The 23,653-nt window shown below is 41.9% G+C and overlaps 2 protein-coding genes across 2 annotated transcripts in view; both read left to right on the top strand.

Moving 5' to 3' along the window:
• Nucleotides 1-425: 425 nt before the first annotated feature.
• cdc123 (cell division cycle 123 homolog (S. cerevisiae)) lies at nt 426-8,141 on the top strand. The gene is made up of 13 exons (XM_085376710.1): nt 426-527; nt 771-842; nt 1,045-1,108; nt 1,339-1,371; nt 1,708-1,803; nt 2,794-2,900; nt 3,140-3,191; nt 5,758-5,833; nt 6,068-6,190; nt 6,500-6,528; nt 6,627-6,728; nt 6,814-6,951; nt 7,392-8,141. The coding sequence occupies exons 1-13, from the start codon at nt 454-456 to the stop codon at nt 7,449-7,451; spliced, it is 1,026 nt and encodes a 341-aa protein (XP_085232836.1). The 5' UTR covers nt 426-453; the 3' UTR covers nt 7,452-8,141.
• Nucleotides 8,142-11,773: 3,632 nt separating this feature from the next.
• Nucleotides 11,774-23,653, top strand: part of camk1da (calcium/calmodulin-dependent protein kinase 1Da) — a 76,896-nt gene continuing 65,016 nt past the window's right edge. The window contains exon 1 of the mRNA XM_085376709.1: nt 11,774-11,874. Within this exon, the coding sequence (XP_085232835.1) occupies nt 11,774-11,874 (101 nt within the window). The remainder of the gene's footprint in view (nt 11,875-23,653) is intronic.

Raw genomic sequence — 23,653 nt, 5'->3', positions numbered from 1 at the left:
CAAATCCAGCAATTACTTCATTCTAGTTTTAATTATCGGCTTTGTTTGCAGTAAAAAAAAAAGACATTTCACGGAAAATACACCTATATATGAATCCGGTTAATTCTTTAAAATAAATAACATTTTTTATTTTTTTACGTTTACAATTGTAGTTTAAGGCATCCACAGTGAGGTCTTCTTTTTAATAAACGATCTCCGTCAGCTCACTGCACGCCTACATGTGCACCATGAAAATGATTCCCTGAGCGAAAACTTATGGCACGGTTTTTAATTGTACCAACAGCTAACTAATGTATTTATTTTCACCGTTTTCTGAGTAAAATTAAAATCATTAAAATCGATTCATAACTGTGAAGATTTTGTGTAATTTCAAGCCAGAATTTTAATGTGTTTCTAAAAGAGATTCGGAAGTTATTTACTGATGGACTCGTTTCCTTTACAGGATATTGCAGCATGAAGAAGGAGCAAGTTGTCAACTGTCAGTTTTCGGTTTGGTATCCGATATTTAAGAAACATACGATTAAAAGGTAAACTGCTAACGTTTGTAGAGCAAGTCCACTGAACGTTTTTATAATTGTTGCTGTAAAATAAAGGGCAGCTAGCCGGCTGCTAACGTTAGCCGACAGACAAAAAGCAGACAGCTGCCCTTTCTGTCTTTGTGAGTGTAAATAGTAAACAGTGCACCCTTCTTCTACTTCTGTGCTTTTATTTCATATATTTTGTTGGTTTCTGTGTATTATACACGTGATGTGGTTCGTCTTGTTTTCCAGTCTGATTCTTCCACTGCCTCAGAATGTAATAGACTATTTACTGGACGATGGGACACTGGTAGTCTCTGGAAGGTATCAGACTACACACACACACACACACACACACACACACACACACACACACACACGGTTATGTTTCCTATGTGAAATTTCACAAACGTGTTCTGTCGTGGAAATCATGATTTAAACGTAATTGGGCGTTCTGACAGTTGCTCACAGATTACATGCTGTCTCTTCTGATTTTACACTTTTCCTCATTCTCTCTTCCCTCAAGTGACCACAACACACAGCAGACACAAACTAACAACAGCGACTCAGATGCAGAGGAAGACATTCAGGTAAGCTGGAGCCTTTTTTTCAAGATTGGAAGAACGTCACAGAGATTATAAATGGATCGCACGGTCACTATCGCACTGAATATGACCTAAATAAGTGTGAAACAAATTTAAAACCTTAAATGGGACATATTAAGCTTTTACGTCTTTGGTGTCACATATGTGCTGTTACAGTGGTGGATGCTCTTGTGAAGCATGGCCGATCATGTTTCTAACTCTCTCCTCCCTTCTAGTGGTCAGACGATGAAACAACTACAACAGTCACTGTAAGTGTCCTTAATGGGTCCAAGTGCGCCTCATTTATTTGTTATTATATATTTACAGTTAAACCAAAGACAGTCAATTCGGATGATTACGTAAAACCATTTTGCTAAAAAATAGCCGAGTATCAGTTTGTAGTTTACATTACTTCCATGTATATGTTTCTTCATATGTGTGCTGTTATGTTAATGTAGATATAAGCATTTAAGCTAAAGAGGTGAACTCATTCTTCTTTAAATCAGGTTGCATCTATGTAATAAATGTGCATGACCTCACCTTTAAGCTTGTACTATCATTTTGCTTGGTGGGAATAACAGCCTGAAATGTCATGTTTCTGCCAGGCTCCTGAGTTTCCAGAGTTCACCTCTAAAGTGCTGGAGGCCATAAACAGCCTGGGTGGGCGTGTATTCCCTAAACTCAATTGGAGCGCACCACGGGTAAAAACACTGCTTTCCTCTGCTTCAGATTGAAGAGTGTTAGCATGACCAACATCTGTTTGTCACTAAATGCCTCATGAATTATTCATTAAGGATGAGGGCATATAGTTCTGCCAGGTTTTTCTGATGTTAGTGTGACGAAACCATAATAAGTCATGTTTCCCACCTTTGATGTGACCTATAACCTTTACAGTTCAAGTGCAAACCAAATAAATCCAAGTGCAACAAGCTAGTTGCATAAGTGGGCACACCCTTAAGCTAATACTAGTGAAGCACTTTTTGATATAATCAAAACATTCAGTCTATCAGCATGGCAAAACTTGACTTTGCAACATTTTTCCACCATTCCTTGCAAAACCTCTCCAGATCTGTCAGATTGTAAGGCCGTCTCCTTTGCACAATCCTCTTAACTTCTCCCCTCAGATTTTCTGTTTTGATTTGATTTTTCTGTTTGATCTGAAATCCAGCTTTGCCATTCGAATTTACATTTTATTTGAATTTACGTTTAGGCTCTCTGTCATGTCATACTGAAGGTTTTAGGCTAAAAGTGACTGGTATTTGGGAGTGTTCACAATTCCCTTCACCTTGACTAATGCAAAGCAACCTCAAATCATGATTATGCCACCACCATGCTTTACCTTGGTTTTTGCACCAAACATGCCTTTGGAATTGTGTGTGTAGTCTTATCATACTGTAACACATTTTCCTGCATGCTTTTGGGAGACATGATGTATTTTTTGCAAACTGTAACCTGGCTTGGATGTTTTTCTTTCTAAGAAAAGGCTTTTTTATTGCCATCCTACCTCATAGTCGAGACACATGGAGAATCTGGGAGATTGTAACATGTAGGACTCTTGGCAGCCTCACTTTCAAATGATTTATTGTGGTCTCATTTTTTAACAGCACAGCATGTTGTCATTTTAACAGCTGAATGCACACGTTTTATATCCAGTGTAACTTAACGTGTGTGTTTGTTTCCCCTCCCTACAGGATGCGAACTGGATTGCTCTGAACAGCTCCCTGCAGTGTCGCAGCCTCAGTGATATATTTCTGCTCTTCAAAAGTTCCGACTTCATCACGCATGACCTCACGCAGCCGTAAGTCCCGTTGCCTAACAACAACATCACAATCGTAAACAACTGGGCTCGTTTAAAGAAAGAAAAAAGGAAAAACACCTGGTGTGGTGTGCGCAGGCCCATTTGAACTGGCAGTGTTTGCTGGGCTGTAGATTTACCTCTCGCTGCTTCACACTCCATGACAAACATTCAGTGTGGGGAAAGTGAAAAGTAAATTTTTAAGGTTTTTATTATTACTTTTTTGTCATTTCCATGTTCAGATTCCTTCAATGCAGCGACCAGGACTCCCCAGACCCAGTCATCAACTATGAGGTATATACTTTCTTTTTCCCACCATAAAGAAGAATAGTCTCCAAATATGTTTTTGTGTCATTACCCTGAGGCTTAATTTACTCTTGCTTTACACATGTTCACAAAATATAATACAACATAAATCTGGAACAACAAAAAAGTAGATCAGATTAGACTCTCTGGCAGCAACAACCATTCAAAGTCTTTTTAATCACCTTACTTAGTTTGAATATCAACAGGCCACCTTGTCTATGTCTACATGCCTAAATGTATTTCTGTCATGTGATTGGCTGATTAGATCATTCTTTTAATGAGCAGCTGAACAGATGCAAATATTGAAGGTGCTGTTGAGTGTTTAGCTTCTTGTTTAAAAGGACTGATAGAACAAAAAACCCCTCTGGCTTCTGCTGGTTGCCAACCCCGCGTCGTTATGGAAATAACTGAAATTACTCGAGCACTTAAATCAGCTCACAGTGTCTCTCATCGCTGTTAAAAGATTGCCAAAGTATGGCCCGAGGGCCAGTGGCAGCTGTTAGTAGCATATGGTGAGGATGATGGGTGAAACAGTGTAATACTGCTGTCCCACTGTAATACAGAGCTCAGAGCAAGACCAAGAGAGCGTTTCTGTTCAGCTGTAGCTCTTCTATTTGAGCCGTCACAGCAGAGTAAATCCCTCTGACAATAACAAATATAGCTGGAGTCAAGAAATGCCACCTCTCTTTATGATTAAGAAGAATAAAACCTAGAAAAAACTAAAAGTAAAACCCTTTTCTGAGCTGTCACTTTATGAACACAAACTACAAATGTGTCTTTTTAGTCACTCGCTGGCTCCCAAAGTTGGCATTTTCAGAACCCAACAGAAAAATGCAAAGATTAAAATTTAAGACTTATTCAAAAAACTGGAGACAAACGGTTTCACAAAAAACTTCACCATTTACACTCCTCAACATTTTCAGAAAAAGAAATCATGTTTGATTAGTCTCTTTGCATTGTGACAGCACCTGTTATTATAACCCCGAGCTTATTTTGGTTTTGCAGATTATGAGGGAGCGCTGGCTCTGACTAAAAAGCCTGAGGACTTTCCAGACTCATACAGCAGCCACTTCTAAAACATACCCTGATCTCTATGATCTGTTTGACTCCAAATACAACAGTAATTTCTTAAAAACAAACATTGTATTCAGTAACTAGCTGAGACTGAAAACTCACCAGAAAAGCGATGACTGGGTCATAAGTCAAGAGAGGTCATTTTCTTACAGGCTTGTTTTTCGTGACCTGGTGAGTCATCCTGTGTTGGCCATTAGGCTGTTTGCATATGAAATAAGATTAGTTAATAATTGTCAGCCAACCGCTACATCAAAAAACACACACCCACAAACATGAGAGCAACAAGTGGCGACCTTTTCTGACTTCCCCTAATAAGTTTTGACACCTCAGTTTATATCAATAAAGATGGAGTTTGTCAACTATTAGATTGGGTATTAGGTTTTTCCCGAGGGTAGTCCAGATAAGCTATACAGGCAAAGATCACCAGTCACATCCAGTCATTTAGTTCTGGAAGGAGACCTGAAATACAACAGAAACATGTCAGTTCAAAAGAGAGAAACAAGGTTTATCCTTAATACGTGACTAAGGAGGGAAAGAGTTGAAGTAAACAACAGATAAAGAGTCAATTTAAGAAAAAAAAGAAAAAAGAATTGCCTTAAATCCTTTCTGTTCTGCATGAGCTGTTTTATTTATCAGTTTAACTGACAGAGGAGAAAAATGAGTGTTTATAGCTGGTGTGCTTACACAAAGGGAGCCTGTACTTCCTACCAGCATTTATTAGCACAAACTTGGAGTTCAGTCATGTGAAGGATTGGTTAAAATCCTGCCAGCCAGCGAAAATACAAAAATGTCGGGGAAGTCGATCCCATGATTTTTCCTGCCATTCAACTAAAACTTAAAAACTTGACTACTACAGGTGTTAGAGGTGGACTGAAGCACGCTGGGGAAAAAGAAAAAAAAAGACATTGCAGCAGAACCGAAATCCTGGAGTCTCCAAGGAAACGGAGATGCTGATTGATTGCTTTACAATCACGGCCACATTTATGAGCCAAGTAAACGCACTTTCAGTGTGTTTGTACAAAGTAACCTGTGTAATGTCATTGCTGTGTACAGTAATATTCACATCCCTTTGTTGTTTATATGCATTGCTCAGTGGAATTGCATGAACATAACAGGACTGGGTAAAAAATACTGTAGTGCAACTAAATAAGATCAAATAAAACAGTTAGAGAGGTTTGATCTGCAAAGGATCCTGCACCTACCATCGTTTCTTCAGTTTTTTCACAAGCCTGTCCAGTCCTGGTTTAAAATGTCAGACTTGCATGTGAGTAAGCTAAGAATAATGGTGTCATCTGAAAACTTCATTACATATTGATTCAGTTGGGAGTAATTTGCATGCAGAGCACTAACACATTCTTTGGCTTTCCTTGTATTATCAACAAATCTGCTGCCGTATTTAAGTATTTCTATTGGCTTACTAGCGCCAGTGTCTCCTCTTTAATGGTTGTCTCACACTCTAACACTTGTCTTCTTTCTTCAGCTGGTACTGAGGAAGTGGAGTGAGCTGATTCCTGGCGGAGAGTTTCGCTGCTTTGTCAAAGAAAACAAACTGATCGGTAAAAACTGTCCCTCCTCTTCTTTTACACGAGTGTTGTCCATAAATATCTGCACTGCGTTTGATCACGTTAGCCACCGAGTGGCTACAAATGGACATAAAGAGAGTACGCTTCATGCATGAGACGGGAATTATTTTTTAAAATTCTCTGTACAGTTATTCAGGAGGCTAATTTAGAACCAATTATAAAATGTAATCTAAAGTGTGCTGACGATGTGTCTGTGCGATCTCCCAGCTATCTCCCCAAGAGACTACACGCAGTATTACCAGCACATCCTGAAGCAGGAGGAGCAGATAAGCCAGGCCATTCAGGACTTCTTCAGCCAGCACATCCAGTACAACTTCCTGGATGAAGACTGTGAGCATCAGCCTGCTTTTATTTTTCCCTGTACATGTAAATTTTAATGCAATATTTTCAGTTTCGTAAGTTCTCCTCAGACAGAAACAGACTTTTTGTGGAGTAATGAAAGTCATTAAATATGTACTGTTAAAAATGGGGTCATTTAGGCAGGACGGAAATGAAAGCGAAGACTGATGACATTTCACTTAATTGTGATTTTAATGTTTAATGTGAGGTGGTAATAAAAGTTTGCTTTTTGAAGTTGTGCGAGACAGTAGTGTGAATGTTAAATGATTACTCATTCAGATGTTTTTTTCTGCTTTACAGTTGTGTTTGATGTTTACAGAGACAGCCAGGTAACTCGATACTGAATGTTTTTCTTGATAAATCAAAAAAAACCCAACACACACTTTGTGAGCTGCATTTACTGTATGTGTCTTCGTGTGTGTCGCAGGGGAGGGTGTGGCTCATCGACCTGAACCCATTCGGAGAGGTGACTGACTCGCTGCTGTTCACCTGGGGCGAGCTGACGTCTGGAGAGGTTGCAGAGCAGCAGGTCAGTCATTGTATACTGTATGTCCCGTATTGCAACACACTCTGGAGTCTTAATGAATGCTCAGTGTGTCTGTGGACCTGTGCAGGAAGGCCCGGCGTTCCGCTACACCACCAGCGAGGTGACGGTGCAACCCAGCCCCTGTCTGAGCTACAGAATTCCACGGGACTTTGTCGACCTCTCCACAGGAGAGGATGCATACAAACTTATCGACTTCCTCAAGCTGGTAGGTCCTGGAAAGTTGCGTTCATGCATGACGACCTGTTTGTCATGCATGAACACAAACGTTGTTTGCCATTCAGGCGTTGAAACAAAAGACATAGTGAGTGCATTTTCAGCTGCGGCTGCAGCAGAAAAGACTCAACTTCTTGCACCAGCATGTAGCCCAGGTTCTCTAAAGTTTGACCACTGACTGACCACCATTGTACTAGCAGCTGGGACCTTTAGAGAGCATCCCGTCAGTAACCACTGGACATGCTGAGCTCATCTGGTGCTGACTCCGTTACTGCGATCTTAATCATATGATGTGGAGAGTTTTTGATTAGCATTACCATAAAAAACGTACAAGAAAAGTACTAATTTCTAATGTTATACTACACTAGTGTAAAATGACAGGTGACTGCAGTGAAGGGTTAAACTCTCCTCTCCTTCTTCTCCTGTTCGCAGAAGAAAAGCCAACAGGAAGAGTCTGAGGAGGAGGAAGAGCAGGAGAACGCGCCACAGTGACATCAGCGTCATCGGCTCTCCATATAAAATCTGCATGAAGTGACTCTTCACCCTCTCTTCTGTTTCAGCACCAGTTCCTTCTACTTTTTTTTTTTTTTTAAATCTCAGAATGGTACGCGGTGTACCCGGGATTTCCTAAATAGCTCCTTCACATTACTCGAATGGAGCATGTTAAATTAGCAGATCGTGTTACCCGTTCCTTAGGGACTCATTTCCTTCGACACTGCCTAGCGCCTTATTGCCGATCTTAATAGAGGCCTCTGCCGTGTCCAGGGGTTGGTTATTTCACTTTTTGTGGGGGCGGGGACTGTGTTACTGTAAAATGATGTATTCATTAACAATGTAAAGAATGTTTGATTTTATACTTTGAGCCTGTGGAGTAGTCTGTGTATCTGTATCACATCTCAAAACAGTCTCTCTTGGTTTGAAATCAATTTGATACACACACACACAGTGTCAGTTTGTTTCTTTACCTATGGGGCTGACAGACTTCTCTATTTAACACTAAAGCCCTTCATCACTGAGTCACCTTTAATTTTCTTGCCAGAAATCCCAGCTCCTCCATCTTTCCCTGCCAATTTCCTCTGAGCAGTTTTGACACAGTCATTGCTCCCTGCGCTCATTTGGAGTCCTGTTATTTCTTTTTTCTCTCTCCCCTCATCACGCATCAATGTAGACTGTTGCTCCAAAGAACACCATTAAACTTCTTTGTCGTGTATTGACTCGGCTGTCAGTCTGGTGGGTGCTGTAAACCAGCACATTAGAAATTGATTGCACTGTTACGCAACAGCTCTCATTACCCCGAGAGCTAAATGAGCTGCGCACACACGACACAGGGCAGTACTTTTGTTTCTTTTCCTTTTTTCCCCCTTTTCCTCTTCACTGGATTGATGGAGCAATTATGGGGAGATGAAAGAGTGGGTGTCAGAGGTACAGCTCGCCAGGTAAACCGCTGTGGACGAGCAGCAACAGTGTGCATGACACAAATATTGTGAATACGCCTCACCACTTGTCATCATTATGAAACTGAAACGTGTATGTAAACATCCAGTTTGACCTGCAAATAAGGACGAGCTTGTCTGCTGAAATGTGACAAAGGGTATTTGCTGCTGGGGGGAGGGGGCAAATCACAAAATCTGATCGTGATCATAAAGACTAAAGGGTAAATACAAAGCTTAGCTAATGATGAACTCCAGTCTGTGATTAAAAATATAGATGTACACACACACACACAATCGCACTGAGTCCAGTTCATTAAGTGCATCAAGCTAAAAAAAAATACAGATACGATAGGCCTGCAGTTACACTCTCTGCTCACATTATTAGGTACACTTGTTCAACTGTTTAAAGTATATGTCTATGAGCCAATCATATGGCAGTAATAAGGGCTGATAAGAAGGCAACAATAGCTCAATTAACCACTTGTATGCAAGGTATGCAGAAGAGTGTCTCTGAGTATCCAACACACTGAACCTTGAAGCAGCAGAAGACCACACCAGGTGTCACTCTTGTCAGCTAAGAACAGGAAGCCGAGGCTACAGTTCATACAGGCTAAGTAATACTCGTCAGCAGAAGATTGGAAAATGTTGCCTGGTCTGATGAATCTCTATTTCTGCTGGGTGTGATCGCCTCGGTTGCTACCTTTATTCTGCCGTCAATTTTGATCCTCAGCATCTCTCCTTTCAAGTGGTTGGGCATCATGTGCTTCAGTTAGACTGATGTCCTTTACCAGGGCTGCCTCATCATATCCATGCTGCTCATGCTAAATGCTGTGCAGTAACCTCTGGAGCTCCAGCTTCAGTCATATCTGTGTTCTATTTGTGTTATAGCACTGAGCTGCCACGTGCTTCTCAGTCATTGTGGATGTTTGTTTTCTGCTATTCTATAGTTCCCATGTGTTGCATATATATCCGCTGTCATTGAGTCAGCTGCCAGTTCATTGAGTCCATGTATGCCTTGTTTCAGACATCTTTTCAGTTTGTCGTTGTTCCTCAACAGCTGACTTCCAGGCTAGTATAGTGTTTTGTGGATACTCTTATGGAATGCATTCCCTGACCAGGATTGAAACCCTGACCTATTGTTCCAAAGACAGTAATGTTTAGTACCGCAAAATCCAGCTTCTTTGGTTGGCACCTAAGCAAATGTGTCAACCCCAGCTCCTTAATATGGTAGATCGTGACTGCATTTCAGTATAACATCAGCTGCTAAAGAAATCCTTTCATCCATCCACACATTACATCAAGTCAGATGTCAGGTAGGATGGAAGCTGTACTGAGGGTGGGGGCTGGGAGTGGATCGTTTAATACAAGCCATTTCAGAGTGTGAAATCGTTGGAGGGTTTGACATTAGAGGAAATATGTATATCAGCATCTCAGCCAGGCAAATGATTTCTGTACGTGCGCACATGTCTGCATTTAAAATGTCAGTGTTCAAGCTGCAGGCAGTAAGTGGGCCCCATTCGTCTTCCTTGACCTTCATCTTCTTTTTTAACCATGGCTCTAACACCCACCTCGGATCCTCCCTCCCTTTGCAGCCGGGTAATCATCTTTCACCGGGGGAGGTCAGATTTGCTGACTCAGAGAAAAAGACTAGGATGAGGGGGGAGAAGCGTGGGGGAGAGGAGTTTTCCTCGGATGCTGCTGAGGAAGAGCTGCAGTAGTTTGCAGCCGGAATACTCATGAGCAGCTGAAGCTGCAACACATTGTCCTCCACCCCCCTCTCTCTCTATCTCTCTCTGTCTCCTTATAGTGCAAACATAACCTAGTGTGTGTGCGCGCGTGTATGTGCGCGTGTGTTGTGGGCAGTAACGCGGCCTGAGCTGACCTCAGCCCCTGCAGCTGTCAGAGCCCGGGGATCACCGCTCTTTCCGTCTGCAATCCAGGTGTTATGAGGACCACTGTAACTTAGGTGAGCACGCCGCTGCAGCTGGGCTCCCCGCTGGGCTCCCCGCTGATCCCTGAGCGGGGCGCTGAGCCACATGGACGCCTTTAGGGATCCCACATGGTGATGAATACGTGATAGCTGTTGTCATAATGCTGGCGCATTGCGAATTTGCTGCTCAAAAGAAGTAGCAGGATGCAAGGAACAGCATTCCACCGGCTCCCTTTAATGTCATAACACTCACTGCCAGAGTATGACTTGGACGCAGTTGTTAAATAAACAATCACAATCATAGAAGCAAAGAGGTGGATTTGAACACACTAGATATTTTGTGCACCAGTGGGAACCCCCCTCCTGGTCCCCCGACATGTTGATGGGGGGGGGGGGGGTTCACCAATTAAAGGCGTTTATTAAAGACGTTTATCGAATTGCAGGTGGAGGCAGATTAGCCGCCAAGAAGTTAGAGATGCTTGACAAACGCGATGCCGGAAGTTGTGAGGTTCTGTCTTCAATATAAAACAAATTTTTTGGGGAAAAAAATTGAGTGGCGTGAAATAAATCACTCCAGATAGCGTATATGTGAAACTGTTTGATAAAACATCTATCAAGAGTGAGACGTGATTAACCAGTTTGGTGAAAGTGAAGTATGAGTTTCCATTTTATTTGACTGTAAACCCAGAAAATAGGTTATTTCAATTATTGGTTAATTTCTTATCCAGTGAATGGAAAAAACAAAAACAAAACGTCATTGGATAAGAAAATAAAAAATCTGGAAGAGTGTTTTTTTTTAGACTAATTAATTTATTTACTACTTCCCGCCCCCATTGGTGAAAGTCCAAAAAATTAGTCTACTCGATTTATTTTATTGTGTTTTACAGGGGTTTTTTTTTCACCTTTTTTTCCCTTGTTCATACCATAAGCTAATGAAGTCTGATAGCGTCAGCAAATGATTTCCCCCGTTCTTAGATCCTATGCTTTGAGTTTACTGTTAGCCTAGGGATTCTGGGGCTGATTGAAGACTGTATAATAGCTGTGGCGGTTGCAAGAAAAAATATTATTAATAATATTATTCCAGCTAAATTTTGGCTTGTCAAGTAACATGCTCTTATTTTGAAAGACCGTGGCGGAGGCTCTTTTGTCTTTCGTCCACGTTTACTCAGCCACTATCCAGATGGGAGGAGGAGGCAGGAGGGGAGCGGGTAAAGGGAGAGAGAGTGAGAGAGAGAAAGAGGAGGAGGAAGCGGGGACACGGTAACCTGCAGGAGGACTCACATGGTCCTGCAGCAGCGGATCCCAGACCATCAGGACTCTCAAACCCCTAACACTCTAGCCCACGTCTTCTTCCCCAACACCACCCCTCCTCCTGTAGTCTTATTTTATTTTCGCATCCTTGCTCCCGCAGCCCAGTGTTGGGGTCGGACTTGGGCCGGCAAAGCAGCGCCATGGCTCGGGAGAACGGAGACACCACCGGCAGAGGGGAAACGTGGAAAAAACAAGTCGACGACATTAAGAAGATTTTTGATTTTAAAGAAGTCCTCGGCACGTGAGTACACACGGTTTTTGTCTGAGTTCACCTCGTTGGTCTGAGTGATAGTCCAGTAATATCCATCCGGGCTTGTGTCTGTCTACAAACGGGGCTGCTGGGAGAGTTTACGGTGACCTTACTGCGCTCGGGGGCAGCGTTCAAATGGACTTGAAATGTGCATGAGTGCTGACTCTTGGACCGCTTTCTACATTCTTCTTCTGTGTTGCTATTACTGTAGTCTTCTTGCGGATGCTTGTCGGAGCTCTGTGGTTGCTCAGCGGGGGGCTTTAATCACGTCAGTGGATTTCGTGCTGTGGCATCGCTGTGTAATAAAGCACCGAGTACTATGTACTAATGACTTTATAGCAGCTGAATATTCCGCTTACACAAGATGTTCAGCTGTTTCAGTTTGTTAGGGATTACTTTTAGCTAGCGTGATAACTGTTTACACCAAATATTGAGAACTTTTAGCTAGCTTCACAATTCACAAATGTTATCTTTTCAGTCGTTTATATACCCACTTCGGCCTCTCGTCGTTAGTTCTGCCTGTCGACATATATTTTTAATCAGTGACATTACACACATAAATGATTGTAGTGGTTTTAAATCAGGGCTTTGTGGTATCAGCACATCAAGTGTAGTATTTTCGTAATGTTTTGAAAGAGGCTTGCAGGGCTTTTGAGAGCTTTTTGAGTAGCTGTAATCAATGTTGTTGCGCTCATCTTTGGCATCACATTGTCAGATTCCCATGGAAATGACTGTACACGTATTTCATTTATTCCATAACAAAACATGCAGAGACTTGAGGATTGTGTTAGAGCTGACAAAATCATTTGTAAAAAGGGTGTTTTTTATGCTATGGGTGGCTTTTTACTGGTATGGCATGGGTGCACTTGTCATTTTAGAGGTAGCGATGCATTTAAATATTATTAATATTGGCTGATGTTGGCCCTGTCTGTTGATTTATCTGCTAAATACCTATACAGTCATCAGCCACTTTCTTAAGTACACATCTCTAATAATGAACGGGTAGAACCCCTGCTTCGCCTTCAGAACTACCTTAATTCTTAGTGGCAGAGATTCAACAAGGTGTTGGAAACATTCCTTACAGAATTTTGTCCATATTGACTTGACAGCATCAGACAGTAGCTCCAGTTTTGTTGACTTGCGCATTCATGATGTGAATTTCCTTGTTCAACCACATCCCAGTGGTGCTCTGTTGGGTTGAGGTCTGGTAACTGTTCTGATATCTGATATACCTGTATTAGTACTGTTCCTGCTGTTCATCATAATTAGCGTTGGTCCAGGTTCAACACTGCGGTCATGTTTTTTTCCTGCGTAGACATCAGTAGACAACCTTTAGCAACATCCAGGAACAGGATCCAGGAACAACACCAATATGGGGATGTCAGATACACCTGATGAGTCATGTTCAAGAAACCAGTTTGAGAGGATTTGTGCTTTATGACATGGCACATTACCCACTAGTAGATTGGTTCAATGTGATCATAAAGGGGTGGACATGGTCAACGGCAATAAACAATGCTCACTTCCTACTGAGGTTCCCAAGAAAATATCCCCTACACCATTACACCACCGCCAGCAGGCTGAACTGTTGATAGACTCATCAGAGCAGGCCATGTTTTCCATACTCGTGTCAACCAGTCTTGGTGAGCCTGTGTGAACTGTAGCCTGACTTTCCCGTTCCTAGTTGTCAGGACAGGTACTTGGCAGGGTCTTTGTGTTGTGCATTGAGAGATGCTTATTTGAGTTACCGTTGTCTTCCTATCAGCTCAAAGCAGCCTGGACATTGTCCTCTAACCTCAGGCATCAACCAGGGATTTCCATCCTGAGAACGCCCGCTCACCACATCTTTTTTCTCTTTTTCAGTCCATTCTCTGTAAACCTTAGAGTGCATTGTGTGGGAAAATCCCAGAAAATCAGCAGTTTCTGGAATACTCAAGACTAGCCCGTCTGGTTTGGCAGTAAGTGGTGGCTACTCGCCTTACTAAGGCACTTTATGTTGGTTTTTCCTTGAATTTTGTGCATACAGATGTCTCTGATTTCCCTGCAAAGTAAGTACAGTAGTTATTGCTGTTGAATGGATTTACATTCGTTTAGTGACTCCTTCTGTATTCTTGTTTGTTTTCCTGGTGGCTTTTCTGTTGTATGGGATGTTTACATAGGGGCTTCTACAGTGACTTAGGATTGCTGCGTTGTTAAAGGTGACCTTAAGCTGTAGCCGTGAAGGGGATTTTCTTGTGGATGACAGCGAGGCTTTAACAGACTGCAGGAATTTCATTCCCCTGGCAGCTGCAGCAACAGCAGTATCACCAATGCACTCGCAAGCTTTTTTCTACTTCAAATTAGACTCCTTCACACTTCCTCTCCTTGCTCCCTCTCCTCCTCATTTAAACAGCAACAGAAACACAGGTCCACGCCTCCCAAATCTCTTGACAGCCAGTCCCTGCGAGCATCTGTCTGCCCTCTCTGGTTTCCTGCTGCGAGCAGTGAGCTGCGCCTGTTTGGACGGCAGCCTGGAGGGAGACAAACAGGGCGGACACAGATTGGGATTAACAGCAGACAGATTAGAAGAACTTCCCCTGAATAGGAAGGAAGTTCCGTCACATTGTGTAATGATGCTAGACCGCTAGCTTGTCTGGTCTGCTTCTGCGCCACAACAGCCACAAATTTTGGACCCGACATTAAACACAGAGACAGGCACACACAGAAACGCACAAGCTCAGGATGCAGGCTGGTACAGGATTCAGTGATCCGAGTCGGCCATGTTGCAGCCACACATTAACCAGGGCTGCTGCTGACGGATCTTTGAACCTGATGCATCAGCAGAAAGGGGATACAAATGTGTCTGTGTGTGTGGGATGAGGGAGTAATTTGTTAGGAGAGAAGGAAGAAGAAGAGGAAGATGAGAGGTGACTGGATGTGAAACAGATCCGTTTTGAGTGATGAAGCTGGAAGATCAGGGAAGAAAGCAGCAGACTGGAACAGCTCACAAAAAAATTCCTGTATTCCTGAGTGTGTTTGCTCATTGAGTTTCCAGGGTAACTTTTTTCTTCGGTACCAGCACTGTGTTCGGGTGTAGCAGCACGTTTATTTATTTAGTTATTTTTTGAGGAGGGCAGTTGAAAAAGGACTAGTCAGACTGTTGCTGCAGTGTTGAATGTGCTCTGCGTCAGCGTTTTGGAGCTGCATCTGCACCGACAGGATTTGATGTCACAGACCTGACACCGTCTCCTCATGCTGGATCATCCTTGATTCTTTTTGGGATAGTGTGTTTGTGTACACTTAAACACCTCTTCTGTTCTGGGCCTTAATACCAATGTGTGACATATATTTGTGTCCCCTAACACTGGATAAACCTCAGAAGGATTAGCTTACGCTGGCAGCTGTGTGTGCGTTCGTGTTTATGTGTGTGTTTGGAGTCATGTACATAAAGCTCTCCTTGGTGTCTTATTACCCTCTCCTGGTGTGCATGCTCTGTGCATCCCTGTCGCTCTCTGCTCAATAATTCAGCACTAACAGCAGTGTGTTCTTTGTGTGTACACGTGTGTGAGAGCCTCAGGTAGGCTGCAGCTCTCAGCAGGAGGGATGATGATGAAGACGAACGGGACAACTTTAAGCATCCGGGGTCTGTGGTCATATCCAGAGTTCCAAATATAATCTTCCCCACCCTGCGCCCTGAACCGTTTTTCCATTTCATAAATAAATGCGATAATGACACAATTGAGAGCGACAAATGCGAACTGAGGAGGAAACGCTAAGGCTTGCAAACCAACAAACAGGAAAACTAGCTGTGATTTTATTGCTATATCGATTTAGTGCTTTGATATCATTAATATAAATGTTAGTGTAGGGATGGCTTGTGAGCCAGAAGTACCTGAGGTTGGTGATATGCATAAACTGTAGGTTCCAGATCTGAAAAGTAAGGCTACATGCAGGTTAAAGTGCCTTAAACCAGTCTTCTTTTTTATGGTTTGCAGGGTACTACTCCAATGGTTTCAAAAGTACCTCTAGTTCTATATAAGTCTATGGGAAGACATCATTAGGCCCCCATTCTTCTTCTTTTGCTCCCTTTAGGGGTCACTGGGACTCACCTTATCTCTTACCTCAGAAGAGACTCACCATGCAATTCCGGATCTCTCCAGCACCTCAACTGGCTCCCTCCTCCCTTGGAGTAGGAGTCTGTCCTAGTCCTCCTTCTGTCCTCCCAGAAGGAGGACTAGGACAGACCCAGGATATGTTTAGAGATTCCACCTCTCATCTGGCTTGGAAGCACCTAGGTGTCCTGCTGCCAGAGGCAAAGGAGATGGCTGGGAAGAGAGAGGTCTTCTTTGATTAGACATCTATCCACACAACCCAGACGTACATGAATAAATGGAGGAGATTAGAAGTGAATGATTTACTAAGTTGAGTTTTCAGTGATGCATCTGGACAGATCGATGCAGAGAGCCAGACAACCATTCACGCTCACATTCACACCTAAGGTCAATTTAGAATCCCTGTTTAACCCAACTCCACTAACTGCATGTCTTTGGACTGTGGGAGGAAGCTGGAGTACCTGAAGAGAACAGGACGTGTTTGCGTGCAAACTTGCTGTGAGTCAACAGCGCTTACCACCACATCACTGTGCCTTAGGCATACTCACAAACCAAAACAATAAAACAACCAGTGATTAACTTGGCCAAAAAGCCAATATATTCATCCAATCCTCCAGCATTTGTAAGGCAGTCAAATCTGAATACTGCTGCCCTCAACAACAGCATGTGCTTACCTGTGATGCTACTCTGCTACATGTGCTGCAGAGTGCAATCTACAAACACTGAAGCTGCTCTGACTTAGAGACTGTGACAGCATCATCCGTGAGCATTTTTCAGTAATGTGTTCAGTTAAAAAAGAAAAGTTCATATCTGCACATGTTGAACAACAAATACATGAAGATAGTCTAACAATACATTTTGTTGAGGTCTGCAAAAGTGTCACTGAGTACAGTGTATGCCAAACCTTTCATTAGCGCTGTGCTTTGTGTGTGTGTAAAACAGAGACTGAAAGTAAAGTGGTGGCCGTGATGGTGATGCATTGTGGGAACTTGACTGTCCCATCTAGGGCACGCTGCCCTTAATTGATGCTCTACTTCCCTGCGGTTGGCACCGTTCTCTACACTGTTTCTGGGACTTCACAGTCCACCCTCCCTTCATCTCTCCAACCTTTGAGATCTCTCTATAGCTCCTCTTTATGTCTGCAGCTCTACTTTGCTTATCTCGATTGTGTAGCTTTGCTGTGCCAACATACACGATGTCGATTTGAAAGTTTCTTTTCTTCTTGTTATAAATAGCAGCTTAAAAATAGAACAAAAGATGATTGTTTGCTATGTGACAACTTCATTAGTGGACTGCAAGCCCACGCTTTTAAAAGTGCGTGTATGCAAACATGCTTTTGTGTGTGTTTGTGTGTATGTGTGTGGGGGGTGTAGGTAGGTAACTTTGTACATATGTACGTGCACGTTGATTTTTTTTTTTTCACAATCAGTTTGAGGCTTGAAAACTCACAGTGTGTCACCAGGCTTATCTGTGCATCTGTTCCATTTTCTTTATTTCTGCCGTTGAGTCATTTTCTCAGGCTGGTAAACTGTGATTGGTTGTTAGTTGTTTATAATCCTGTAGTGTTTTGTTTAGTGTTTTGTTTAGTTTTTTGTTATATGGGATCCATGTGTTTTGCAGACCAGACCCAGCTGTGCGTCTGTTAGGGTTGCAGAGATGCTCAGACCTCCTTCTCCCTGGACACGATTTGTCCAGGTGTACCGGAGGGACATCAATATAGATAGTAGAGCAGGGCGATATGACCAAAAGTATTTATCAAGATATACATTTGAATATTTGCGATAACGATATAACTGACGATATAATTGACACTAGACAAAATACTTTACTACTCCACAACTTTATTAGTGCAAAAAACCCCATCAATGTATTTTCATTTAAACAAGCAGCTGTTTTTTATGGGCATTAAAGTTATATAAATATTTAACAGTGCAAATGCAAATTCCTCGCTGACAGTTTAACCAAAAGGCATTTCCAGTGGAAATTGGCCGACATATCCTCAGCATAACCATGTATAATACCCACAAAACTTAAAAAGAGGTTATACACACACAATACGGTAATGTTATGTTGAAGCACAGTACGTATCACTCCACGAAGCTCCTGCCTATGATAGCCGTAATGCTCCAACAATCCATCAAGCGGTGCGGCTTCGTAGCTTAGCAAAGTCGTACTAAAACATCTGACAGATTTTCGAGTGCCGTGCACATAAAATTGTTTCGAGGTCAGTAAACACAACCAGAATTCACACGGGTTTATAAGGGGCGCTGTCGATTTTCAGAAAAATCAAAGGATTGATTTTAAGTGTGCTGTATTTTCCAAAAAACACGGTAATAACGACGGCCCGCTAGCATGCTCTACCAAAAATAGTGCTTTGTTGTGTATCTGATGGACGAAAGCCAAACCAGTTCCACACCACTAAAGTTGCAGCATTTTTACAAACCAATTCTGGTTCATCCGTTTCATTTAACGATCCACTTTCGCTCTTCTCTTCGTTTTACCCATATTCTATCGCGATTTCATTTTCCTATCGTTGCCCAAAATTACACCGGTATTACCGTGAACGGTATGATATAGCCCAGCCCTAGTTGGGGGGGTGATAAATACATTTTACAGTGTTTATTTATCGGATAAAATACGTTAAATGTCACTGTTATTATTGGCCGGCCCGGAAACAGCGGGGGTGTCCAAATTCAGAGGCTGCTTCCACCTGAGGACCCAGCCTTCGTCGTCTAAAGAAAGACAGGTAGTACGTCGCAGGCTCCGTCAGTGGAGTGAAACTCTGCCGTCTGCTCCTTGCTATCTAAAATATAACCGGGCACTGATGTAAACTCTCTTTTTGTTTGACGTTTATTCAGCTGTGATAAAACCCCAGAGGAACCCTCCAGAGGGATTAATAAAGTTTAATTTAATCTAATCTAATAACTTTAATCTCAGCCAAACTGATTTAGTCACAAACAAATAAAACACTGAAAAAGCCAAACAATAACATTTTTAAGTTATCAAAGTGACTTATATATCACGTTTAACCCGAGTAGTGAAAGACCGCGGGGGTTTGAAGACGATGTGTTGGTCGGCTCAGATATTTGAAGTTTACACAGCTACATTCTCACCTGAAAATATGTTAAAAGTTTTTTTGCGACCCAGAAAGAGAAATAAGAGTAATATTAAAACTAAGTAGCTGCCGACATTGTTGGAGACTGGAATTGGCTGGGCTGCGCTATGAATTCTGTGATATGGTTTTTCAATTTTGTTGTCCGGGTGGAAAATCTGGAAAAATTCGGGAGAATTGTGGCTCCGGGAGATTTTCGGGAGGAGCACTGAAATTCTATATTCTCCCGGAAAAATCGGGAGGGTTGGCATGTATGGTTGTGGCAACATCACTAACCTTGTCAAACACCTCAGAGTAAATCATATCACAGAATATGACGAGCGTATGTTGAGGTGAACTGAAGAGGAGGAGAGGGACAGGTGCTGCTAGGGCGAGACAGACGTCTCTCACAGAGTCCTTTAGTCCTGCAGGCAGGCAAGGTGTTCAAATAGCGCACAACTTCAGTTTTTTTATTTCTATATGATGAACCCTGCATTATTAAGTTGAAAATGTCTGATAAACAGTTTATTTTGAAAAGTCTCAACAGGATCTTGAGCTTTATTGTGAAAGGTTTATGTGGAACATAAACAAGCGGACATGCGATGGTGTTACCATCGTTGTTGCTAACCATAACGCATAAAAACAGGCGCTTGTCCGTCCGTAGTGTGGTTATATTAAATATAAGAGAAAGAGGGAACTTTAAGAAATTAATATAACCACTACAGTGACATCAAAACGATGAAAAAATATTTCTGTAAACAGTTTATTTTGCAACACCACGAAACAAACGATAGCGTAAAATGAAACGATAGACGTTTTTATATCGTCATCCGATATATATCGTTATATCGAACAGCCCTAACCCTGAATATTACTTGGTATCAGATCGGAAAGGAAATCAGTGCACATCACTAGCACTCATGCGATTGTTTGGCCCCCTTGGCCCCAGGTGTTGTGCTAGACAGTGATCGTGATTACCGTCCGCGGGAGCACGCGTAGCTGCTTAAAGCTGTAGCGTCCAGATTATTTACGTAGTCAACTACTTCCGTGCAACTGATATAAGATGCGGTAAGCTGAACACAGCTTCAACCATCTGTTTGTTGAAAAATAGTAACGGACCGCATTTTCTTGTTAGTAACTGTAACTGTACTAACTTGTAACGCCGTTATTCTCATCACTGTTTAGCACCCCCATTATTTTAGCCCGAATGCAACTTTTTATTCATTTACTTATTTGAAATGGTTGTTGCTCAGATGGGAACACTTCGGAAAGCTGCCACTTCTCTGGCTTCCTCCTCAGGTCTCAGACACAATTATTTAAGTTTCTCTAGTCGCACTTTCTCCGCCTTAGCAATGCAAGCTTTGCTCTCTGCTTCACGTCCAGGTAAGTGTGTTTCCTTATACAGATAAAAGTCTGATTCACTAAAATATCAGTCAATCAATTTATTTATAAGCACATTTAAAAACAACACAGGTTGACCAAAGTGCTGTATATAGTAAAAAGGTAAAAAGTAGAGCAAACGCACACAAAGAACAAAACAAAAACGGAGTCACAATTAAAAGCTAGTTAGTAAAGATGTGTTTTCAGACGGGTTTTAAAGATGTCGAGTGTTGGAGAGATCCTAATTTGAAGAGGTTCCAAAGTTTGGGCACAGCAATCGCAAAGGCTCGGTCTCCTCTGTGTTTCAGTCTGCTTCTAGGAACAATTAGAAGCAACTCATCAGCTGACCTGGGAGTTCTAATTGGAGTATTTTTATTGAAATTTCAGAGTGGTCTGACAGAGCTAATCCGTTTAGAGACTTAAAAACAAGCGATAAAATCTTAAAATCAATTCTATAACATACTGGAAGCCAGTGTAAACAAGCCCAGACTGGGGAAATATGGTCGTGTTTACGAGTGCCTGTCAAGAGTCAGGCTGTAGCATTCTGAACTAGCTGAAGACGAGAGAGCAGAGCCTGGTCTAAAGACTATTACAGTAGTCAAGCCTGGATGAAATGAATGCATGAATCACTTTGTTGAAGTCAGCAGATGACAAAATGTTTTTAATTCTTGCAAAGGCCCTGAGCTGGAAGAAGCTGGCTTTTATAATTGAATTTATTTGTTTCTCAAATGAAAAACTGCAATTTTCCAGAAGGCCAAGTCACCCCTAAAAGAAAAACGAGGGTCAGAAGGTCCAAACAGTACAATCTCAGTTTTTTGAACATTGAAAAAATGTAATGCAAACCATGATTTAATGTCATCGAGGCAGTCAAGCAAAATTTTTAGGGAATCCATAGAATTCTTTTTAAGTGTAAAAGTAGATTTGAGAATTATTGGCATAACAGTGACATGAGATTCCATATTTTCTGAAAATATATCCTAATAGGAGCATGTAAAGGGAAAGAAGTAGTGAACCAAGGATAGATCCTTGAGGGACCCCACATGTAAGGGGGGGTGGATGCGGGTGAAGATAAACTTCTGTCAGTGCAGTTCCTTCATAGCCACACAGCTCTCCAGTCCTGACAAGATAATCCCATGATCCACTCAGATCTAAAAGCACTAAAGTGGCAGAGTCAGCAATTAATAAAAGATCATTAAAAACCTTTAAGAGCAGGTTAAGAACCTTTCCACGCACATATTTGTAAACGTGGCCGAACATACTCGAGTGATGTTTAATGATGTTCCGAGAGGCCAACGGAAAACAGTAACACTGCTCATGCTGCTGCAAGTCTACCGACCCCCAGCACTCCTTGTCCTCTTTGATCACGACAACAAGGGTGCTGGGGGTCATCCCCAACTGCTAATCTCATCACAACAAGCATTTGTGCCCCAGCAGGCTGTATCCCTGATTTCCCTCTCGAACAGCAGATGTTGTTGTCAGAACTCTTTAGGATTGCGCAACAGGTCTGAAACCAAATCCCCCAGTCAGGAAAAACAAAGCGAAAGATTATCGTCCAGTTCTCGACGCCACCTGCGTTAATTTTGTCCGACTGTCATCTCCGTACATCTCATGTTGGATATCATGCAGAGGGAAGGGTTTTGTTTTTTTCTTGTTGAAGAAAGTGTATTCAGTGCAGCATATTTGAGGGCTGCCATTTAATTAATATAATATTAATTAACATTTAATTAATTAATTAATTAATTAATTAATAAGTAATGGGGAAACATGATTTTGTTTTCCATAAGTGGGAAAAATGGAGTCACAGTAAAATATAAAAAAAAGTTTCTGCTGCGTAACGCCAAGCCTCAAATTTATCTGACATTTTATTTTTTAATGTACGACAAATGGTTGTGCGTGCCGTAAATGAGAGAGTAATAGAGTGAAGAAATGAAAGGTTACAATAAAGAATGGTTTTTAATGCCAAAGCAAAGCAAAAACATGTATTACAGCACAGAAATTGGCTGTTCCTACAAATCCTCTGATGTTCCTACATGAACTTCCCCGCACTGTTCATCTATTTGAATAGGTGGCTGTATTTAGACATGAGCAGCAAGACACCAGTGTGCACACAGCTGTTCACCAGAGCAGTGTCACAACAGCACAGGGACAACAGGCTTTCAAGCTCAGGGCCATTATAAGCTGGATGCGGTTGCTGGGAGGCTTGAAATAGAGCGCTGATCCGATAATGGACTAAAGTTTATGATCATTAATACTCAGAGGTCTGAAACACGTGTCAATCTGTGCAGACAGATAGGTGTCCCCCCTCAACACCCATGCAAACGTGCATACACACACATGGACACACCAGCAGTTTTGCCTCAAATGCATTTAGTGATGAGGAGTCTCGACAGCTGGCGAGCGGAAAAGCTACAAGGCTGTAGCTCAAATTTAGCAGCGCCAAGATGTCAAACTGATTTCAGCTATTCAGTGCTAATTCCTGTGGAAATGCTCAACTCATTCATAACAAACCAGAACAAACACCGGCAACATTTAGGTCAGTAATGACAGGATTCTCAAGTGCTGTGTACAAATCAACAACAAAACTGTTAACGGGACTTTAAATCCAGCGTTTTAGGCTGGGAACCCTCACAGTGACACCACCATGTTAACGCCAGGTTAATTGCTGGGATCCGGCAGAACTATTTAAAAATATATATATTAAAAATAAATAAATTGTAAAAATGAATCTTTCTTTCAACCCAGATTTCCTTTTGTTCTCCAGTGAGCTCCTTTGGAAGCTTTTTAAACTCAAATCTGATTTATTCATGGGGGTGGCTCAGCAGTGCAGTGTTAGCACTGTCGCCTCACAGCAAGAAGGTGGGCCAGATGGGACTTTTCTGTTTGGAGTTTACAGGTCTCCCCGAGCCTTTGTTGGCTCTCTTCAAATAATCTGCCTTTCTCCCACAAGGCAACTTCTACCTGTGATAGTTAGGATGGGAACTCGTTTTACAATTTATAGATATAAATTAGTTAGAGTTAGTTATATTCCATTTATAATAAAATAGTCTATAATCATAGCATCTTCAATGAGCCTCTTATATAATGGAGACGAAGACAAAGGGAGTTCTCAAACATTTTATTTAATAATGGAAAAGGGCAAGTCTTTTCTTGATTGTAAAGACCAAGGAAAGGGTGGTTGGTTTTAAGAGGAAACCATCATCCCAGCCCA

Source organism: Diplotaxodon limnothrissa, linkage group LG17, assembly GCF_057381915.1.
Source record: "Diplotaxodon limnothrissa isolate DT_005_m linkage group LG17, D_limnothrissa_male_GT1.1, whole genome shotgun sequence".
Taxonomy (NCBI): Eukaryota; Metazoa; Chordata; class Actinopteri; order Cichliformes; family Cichlidae; genus Diplotaxodon; species Diplotaxodon limnothrissa.
Note: the sequence above shows the minus strand (reverse complement) of the source record. Positions and strands in the feature narration are given on the sequence as shown.

What these genes read in the sequence shown, in the direction of transcription:
- cdc123 (XM_085376710.1), top strand. Translation starts at nt 454, where the DNA reads ATGAAGAAGGAGCAAGTTGTCAACTGTCAGTTTTCGGTTTGGTATCCG. An exon ending in ATGCAGAGGAAGACATTCAG is followed by an intron (nt 1,109 to 1,338) that starts GTAAGCTGGAGC and finishes CCTCCCTTCTAG; the next exon opens with TGGTCAGACGATGAAACAAC. An exon ending in AAACAACTACAACAGTCACT is followed by an intron (nt 1,372 to 1,707) that starts GTAAGTGTCCTT and finishes TGTTTCTGCCAG; the next exon opens with GCTCCTGAGTTTCCAGAGTT.